This window comes from Hemitrygon akajei, chromosome 4 (genome assembly GCF_048418815.1).
Source record: "Hemitrygon akajei chromosome 4, sHemAka1.3, whole genome shotgun sequence".
In the NCBI taxonomy this organism is placed as follows: domain Eukaryota; kingdom Metazoa; phylum Chordata; class Chondrichthyes; order Myliobatiformes; family Dasyatidae; genus Hemitrygon; species Hemitrygon akajei.
The window spans coordinates 185,843,488-185,851,721 of record NC_133127.1 but is presented as its reverse complement, the minus strand read 5'-3'; the positions used below and the strand labels follow the sequence as shown (position 1 = coordinate 185,851,721).

General features: G+C 44.9%; 1 protein-coding gene across 3 annotated transcripts in view; it reads left to right on the top strand.

Annotated features, from left to right (window-relative positions):
• The first annotated feature begins 467 nt into the window (after window positions 1-467).
• The window catches only part of LOC140727036 (uncharacterized), an 85,714-nt gene continuing 77,947 nt past the window's right edge, over window positions 468-8,234 (top strand). For all 3 annotated transcript variants that reach the window (XM_073044208.1, XM_073044207.1, XM_073044206.1), the window contains exon 1: window positions 468-672. In XM_073044208.1, the coding sequence (XP_072900309.1) occupies window positions 612-672 (61 nt within the window). In that variant the 5' untranslated portion in view covers window positions 468-611. The remainder of the gene's footprint in view (window positions 673-8,234) is intronic.

Sequence of the window (8,234 nt, the reverse complement as noted above, 5' to 3'; positions counted from 1 at the left end):
TGGGTACTTAACCAGGATGAAGATGGTCGCCAGAAGAGCTGGTTTCTGTGCTTTATAACTCTGCATATTATCAGTATTTGCTTATTTGCAATGATCCAGATTTTTCTCCCATGACTCACCTCCATAATTTGTTTACCTTGTGCAGCATTTTAACCGCCAAAGCACACCCTCGACAAGCAATCTTAACAGCATTTATAAAATTATGGGGTGTGTAATCACTCTCCTCAAAATGACACGCTGAGGCCACATTTCCAAACTTTTAGTGTGGGGAGAAAAAGTACAAAACAAAGAACACGCTGGCGGATAATTTTATTTTTGTTTGGTGATTTTTACAGTATGTTCACTCACCAGATTTTCTGCAGTCATTGGTTGCCTCTGTCAGGAGGGGTTCCTGCGCCAACAACTGTCAATTCAACCAGGCGGAGCTCCGGAGAACTTCAGCTTCCGATTGGGGGAGAGAGCCGTCACTCACATAGATTGACAGGGCTCCGGGTCGATTCGCGGACATTGTCTCGAAACGTCAAGAGTTACCGAATTAAAAATCATCTACTTTGGAGGGAGTGTCGCGCGAAGAACTAAGAAATTCACGGAGCGTTTGAATTCCCCATTGCATGATGTTTTTGAGAAGTTTTCTCTTTGCCTACCTGGCATTCGTTGGTGTCAGAGCGTACGGTAAGGCTTTAATTTAATTACCAGGCATGTGTCTGTTTTACGATTGTTTACAAGTTATTTCGGGGTGACTCGGTGCTGAAATACAAGCCACGATTCGGACTTCCCCAAAAGGCGCCCGCTGCCAGGAAAGAACCAGATCGAGTGGAGAGTGCAAACAGCCGAGTTTGCAGCTGTAGCGAGGCCAGTCTCTTGATATTTGCGGTTTTAAACTTGTACAGGACTCTCAATTACGACAGCATCCTGTGCGGGCGTGGTAAACAGAGTGGTGTCCTAGGTGTGTAACGTTTCAAAGGCACTTCTTACCGATGAGGTGTTTATGCTGTGCCCCGTTTGGCTGGATTATGCATCGCGGTTTAATTCCCGTGTCAAATAAATTTGAAAACAGGGAAATACTTGAAAACAGAGAAATTGCAAAATACGCGTTGTTCGTTCTGGAGTTCACCGCTAAACCTGCCGCGTATCATGCACACCGGGAGCGTCGCGCAATACTTGTCTGCCTGCACTGCACTATCTCTGTAGCCGTCCTGTCTCTCATAAAGTGGTCACTGAATGTGTGTTCGTGCTCTTCTGCTGCTGTAGCCCATCCCCTTCAACATTCGATGTGATGTGTGTTCAGAGATGCTCTTCTGCACGCTGCGGTTATAAGGCGTGGTTATTTGAGTTACTGTCAACTTCCTGTCAGCTTGAACCAGTCTGACCGTTCTCCACTGATCTCTCTCATTAACAATGTGTTTTTGCCCCCAGAACTGCTGCTCACTGGATGTTCTTTTTGCACCACCCTCTGTAAACTCCAAAGGCCACTGTACATGAAAATCCCAGGCGATCAGCCATTTTTGAGATACTCACACCACCCCATCTGGCACCAACAATCATTCCCCAGGCAAAGCCACTTAGATCACATTTCTTTCCCCATTCTGATGTTTGGTCGATCAGCAACTGAACCTCTAGGGCCAAGTCTGCATGCTTTTATGCACTGAGTTGCTGCCACGTGATTGACTGATTAGATATTTGCATTGAAGAGCAGGCATGCCTATGAAAGTAGCCACTGAGTGTACTTATGTACTGAAGGAGCAGTCTTTGACATGCGGAACAAAAGCTTTTTACTGTATCTTGGTTTATGTGGCAATAATAAACCAAAACTTACGGGCTGATCCCAGCCTACCCTTGGGTTTGTTGTTAACTCAAACGACACATTTCTGTCTATGCTTCAAGGTACCTGTGATAAACAATTCCAAATCTGAAGAATAATAATAAGCCCCCCTTTCAATACTAGCCCAGACTGGACTCAACTCCTCTTGTCAGTCTATGGAACGAGCTGAGGCAGGTACATTAACAGCATTTAAAATGTATGTGGACATCAACGTGGACGGGAAATGTTCAGAGCAGTGCTTCCCAACCTTTTTCATCCATGGAGCCTTACCATTAACCGAGGAGTCTGTGCACCCCTGGTTTAGAGGGGTCTGGGCTAAAAGCATGCAAATGGCACCCGTTAGAGGGGTATTTTGATTGGCATAGTCCATTTGGGCCCAATGTTCCCTCTACTTGTAATGACCAGTGTGCACAAAAATCTAGTGCTGTGCAGTCTTCTGCCCAGTGACAACGACATGTGCGCACTGAATTTTTAAGTGGAAGTAAACCTGAAGCTATTCCGCTTTAAATGAACTAGCAGTTCTTTTGCGCTTCACACCCTCGGCTTCTTTGGAATTCGACATAGTGAAACAATAATTTTCTGCAATAAAAACAGTATAAATAAGCCAGTTCTAAAATTTGCAGACAAATCATTGCAAACTCGATGTTGTCAATACCGTCCGCATCAGAAACCAGATGTGCGTGCATGTATACACACACAAACAGAGACACACACACACACACACACACACACACACACACACACACACACACACACACACACACACACACACACACACACACACACACACACACACACACCTACACCTTAGAGGGAACATTGTTTAGGCAGAATGGCCTGCTACTATGCTGTATGGCTTTATATTATGTAATACACTTCCTCAGGACCCTTATTTCCTTGATCATTGAAATATTTATCTGTCTGCTTTATAGATGTATCTAATGATCTAGAGGGCCGAGAATCCCAGAGGTTGACCACCTTCTGAGAGAAGAAATTTCTACACACATTTTAAGATGAAAGGGGAATGATTGAGAAGAAGCTAGAGGGTCAACTCCTTTAATAGAGCACGAGGGGTCCATGGGACAAGCTGCCCGAGGAAGTGATAGGGCACTTCTTCTTCTTCTTCGGCTGTCCGTCGATTTCGATGTTGACTGAGGCCTGGGCAAGGTTGTATGAAAGACCGGCAGTTGCCCATGCTACAAGTCTCCCCTCTCCACGCCACCGATGTTATCCAAGGGAAAGGCGCTAGGCCGATGTCATCGCAGAGTAATGTGTGGTTAAGTGCCTTGCTCAAGGCCACAACACATTGCCTCAGCTGAGGCTGATACTAGCGACCTTCAGATCACTAGACCAACGCCTTAACCACTTGGCCACGCGTCAACACACTATTACACTAGTGTAATTAGGGCATTATTACAACATTCAAAAGACAGTTGGATAGGTACGTAGATAAGGAAGGTGTAGAGGGATTTTGACCAAATGGGACTAGCACAGAGAGGAACATTGATGAGATTTGATTTAGATTAGCTTTATCTGTTGGCCGGTGGTGTATTGGCATCAAAACTGGACTTCGAAGCAAATGCTCCAGGGTTTGAATCTGGCCAGCCTCTTGCACGCTTTCCATTTGCACTGGGTTGAGCATCGGCTTCATAAAAAAAACAGACAAATGCTAAGGAAACAGCAAAAAAAAAAGCCTCCTGTGTGCCACAAGGTGGGAAAGGGACCAACAATTTTATTTGTCACATGTACAGTCAAATGCATCATTTGAGTCAATGCTAGAGGTGTCCACCAAGTGTTGCTGTGCTTCCGGTGTCAACATATCGTTCCCACTAACCCTCGCCTGTATGTCTCTGGAATGTGGGAGGAAACCCATGCTTTCACGGGAAGGAAGTACAGATTCCTTTTGGTCACTGTAAGATGTTACACTAACTGCTATGCTACTGTGCTGCCCCCACCAATTGGTGAGATATTTGAGTGGATGGAGGTACAAGGTAAAGGGAGGATCGTTTAAAACTGAGGTATGCAGGAACTTCTCACAGAAGGTGGTGAATCTCTGGAGTTCTCTATCCCTGAGGGTTACAGAGGCTGGTTCATTCAATGTATTTAGTGAGGCGGTGGGAAGTGTTTGAAAGATCAGGGATAATAATTCTGGATGCCCCATTACAGGAAGGATGTGAGTGATTTGGAAAGGGTGCAGAAGGGTTGACTGGAATGCTTATGGCCTCTGTGAGTTCTTTGTTTTCAACTGAACTAGAGAAGGGGAATTTGTTTGAGGTGGCACACATCTATTGTGTGTGCACAGAGACCAGTGTAGTTAATTTTTAAATGACCTTGATACTTTCAGCAAAAACTTCTGACAGGGCAGCGATATTGCAATGGTTTTCCAATTGAGGTTATGAGGATTTGTCAATGCCAGTGCAGACAGAGTCTATCCCAGAATCATTTTTTGGTACAACCCCAGGTTTCATTGCCCCAAAGAAGGGTTGATACCACCATGGCATTGCTCATTGCTGCAGATCTTGGGATTAGAACCTTAGAGAGGTACAACACAGAAATAGGTCGAGAGGAGTGTTGCTAAGCAAGTCCGCCATGGATGGTTCCAAGCTCGGCTGTGAAAGGAGGAATGATAGGCGTGGGACTAGCAACCCCATCTAGTAAAAGCCCAGAAGTACAGAAATGACAGTGGAAGCTTCAGAGCCCTCATCCCACCAGGGAGGAAGGATCTTTGATACCAAGAAGATGAGTTACACCTGGAGACGACTGGAAAGATTGGCCTAGGACAGAGTATTCTAGTGAATTGCTGTCAGCGACCTATGCCCCAGTAGGTTTACATATGAGATTCTGCAGATACTGGGAATCCAGAGTAACATATAGAAAATGCTGGAGGAACTCAGCAGGTCAGGCAGCATCTACAGACACGAAGAAATCGTCGACAGGTCGCTAGGGTCTTGGCCCGAAATGTCAACTCTTTATTCCTCTCCATAGACGCTGCCTGACCTGCTGAGTCCCCCCCCCCCCCACCCCCCCAGCATTTTGTGTGTATTACTCTGATTTTCAGGGCATTGTTTGGAGGAGATTGCACTAGAAGTGGTGGCAGTAACACTCCCAGTAACTCGCTATCAGTCCATTGAGAAATTCTGACCCTTTGGCATCTAGTTCACACCGGTAATGTTTCCTGCGTTCCTCTTCCGATTCACCGGGGCCCTGGTTCCTGCACCTCCTTTAAGTTTCATCGTTCACTGGGAATTTTATTATAATATATTTAATACATTTTATCAGATGAAGTGGATTAAAAATATGTTAAGGTACTGACAAAAATAATATACAATAGTCCAGGAAATTTGCTAATCTGGTATCACCATTGTGGGTTGGGGAGATCCAGACCTGCTCATCTAGGGATGGCGAAGCAACCTGTTTTGCTTGCCCTTCTAGCTCTTGTCCCACTTGGGCTAAACAGATGTTTAACCTAATCTCAGATGGCAGTGGGAGTGCGATGCAGGAGTGATTAGATTGGCTGGTTAAGTGGTGTCATATCAACAACTTTGCACTCAGCATCAACGAGAATAAGGAATTGATTGTGGATATCAGGAAGGGGAAGTTGGGAGAACGTACACTCATTGACAGGTCGGTGGTGGAATGGCGAGCAGTTTCAAGTTCCTGGGCATCAACATCTCAAAGGAGAGTCTAACACATTGATGCAATCATGCTGAAGTGATACCAACATCTATAATCCATTAGGAATTTGAGAATATTTGGTATGTAACCAAAGTCCAGCAAACTTCTATAGATGTACCACAGAGAGTGTTCTGATTGGTTTCATCACCGCCTGGTATGGAACATCCAATGTGCAGGATTGAAAGAGGCTGCAGAGAGCTTTAGGCTCATTGAACTCCATCACAAATACAAGCTTCCCCACCATCAAACACATCTTCAAAAGGTGGTGCCTCAGGAAGGCACTGGCCATCATTAAGAACCATCACCATCCGAGACATGCCTTCTTCTCAAGCCTGCTCTGCTATTCAATATCATAATGGTTGATCAGCCCCAGGCCTCCTCCCCTGTTCTCCATTGGCCTTAGTTTCCAAATTTTGCCAAAATGCAACTGCTTAATTTTTAAATGACCCCATTGATCTACACTCAGTGACCACTTTATCGTGCACCTTCCTCACCTAATAAATTGGCCACTGAGTATGCTTGTGGTCTTCTGCTGGTATGGCCCATCCACTTCAAGGTTCGATGTGCTGTGCGTTCAGAGATGATGTTCTGCTCACCACTGTTTTAATGTGTGGTTATTTGAATTAATGTTGCCTTCCTGTCAGCTTGAAACGGTCTGGCCATTCTCCTGACCTCTCTCATTAACAAGCTGTTTTCACACATAGAACTGCTGCTCACTGGATGTTTTTTTGTTTATCACTCCTTTCTCTGTAAACTCCAGTAATTGTTGTGCGTGAAAATCCCAGGCGATCAGTAGCTTCAAACCACCCTGTCTGGCACCAACGATCATTTCATGGTCAGAGTCACTTAAATCACATTTCTTCTCTATTCTGATATTTGGTCGGAACATCAACTGAACCCCTTGACCATGTCTGCATGCTTTTATGCTTTGAGTTGCTGCCACATGATGGGCTGAATAGATATTTGTAATAATGAGCAGGGTTACTGATGCACCATCAATAACTCTCTGAGACGTGAGGCAAGATATCGGCTTTTATTGGCTGGAAGAAAGAACAAGCAGCAATTGACCACCACACTGCATCCTGGAGACTGAGACCGGGCGGAGTCCCCAATCGCCTTTTTACCGGGGTCCATGGGAGGAGCCACAGGAGCAGTCAGCGGGGGGGGGGGGGTCCAGACAGGTATATGTAGTTCACCACAGTTACAGGTGTAGCTAAAAAGTGTCCATTGAGTGTACTCTCCGCAAGGCACTGGTGATGAGAATTTCTGACATTCACCACCCTCTGAGAGAATTATTGCCTACACACCTCAGTTTTAAATCACCAAATCCCCAATTGCAACCTGATCACGTGGCCTAAGGAAGGCATGATTCCCAAACAATTCCAAACGTCTTTAAGGAATGTGAGCAAGTTGGAGGAGAGTGCATTTGGCTGACCCTGCCCAATCTGACCAGGGTCTAACAGCTCTGATTATAAAGCTTTAACTTTACTGAGTTACCCCACTGTTTTTGAAACAGGCAAAGTATCTTGTAACCTTTTGACGATCTCACAGCAATAATCTTACTCATAAGCATGATCATTATTGTAAAGTAGAAATTCATAGTTTATTTGAGTGATTTCGTATATCTCGTTTCACACATTACCTATTAAAACTTAGGCTAATTATGGATGTGGTCACACCTACTTGGTGTGGTTTCATTTAAAAAAGAAGTTTAGGTTTCTATGTTCAGAGAAGTGCGCCATTGAATTACATGTAGTTTCAATTCGTGTGTGTGTGTGTGTGTGTGTGTGGGCACTTGAACACGCAAATAATGACTCAGTTTTATCATTGAAATCCTTTCACACAAAGCATTACCATTTTCGGCCACTCTCCCTCACAATTGAAAACAGAGGAACAGAGGTCTAAGGTGGTCTGTCATTCACATCTGAAATCATGATAGTCACGCACATTTTAAACGGGGTCCAGGTTATATTCTGGTTTCTACCTATGACCCAGGCTTAGACATCCCCACCCACATGGCTTTCATCTCTGACCTACTTACTGTAGAGCATTGAATAGTACAGCACAGGAACAGGGCCGTCGGCATGTAAAGTTGTATTGAACTAACTAAGATGATAACACCTAATCCCTTATGATCCATATATCTCCAGTCTCCACAGATTCATGTTTTTATCCTTACTTACTGGTGTTTAGGGCAGCAATGAAGGTCCTTCATCTCTGGCGATGTTCAGGGCTTCCTTCCTCTCGGTCTTCACTACTGTCAGCCACGCAAATCCCGGGTGGAAACTCAGGAATACTCTTGCACTCAGATGTAGAAGGGTTCTTCATTGCTGTTTCCATAACAATTTTGTTTGACCAGACAGGGTTTGTTAACCCTGAGCTGAACCCCCGAACCGGGAGGATTGGTGGACCACTCTTAGTCTGGCCTCTACCCTTTGAACTGTTTGGCATTTGACCCTACCAAGAGTCAAAACAATAAGCCCTGACTCCAACCGGCATAGCTCTCTGGGTCACTGAGGCACGCAAGCCTCCAAATCAGAAGGTTGTGGTCCTCTTGGAGTATGTTGTTTATCCAAGAGCCACTCAAATGCCCTGTGTCAAAGGTCGCTTGCCCCACATATCTCTTTTAAATTTTCTCCCTCTCACAAATCTGCACCCTCTAATATTAGACATTTCAACCCTGGTAAACTGATACCGAATGTCTATCTGTATATCCGTCTGTTTGCTGCACAGCTTA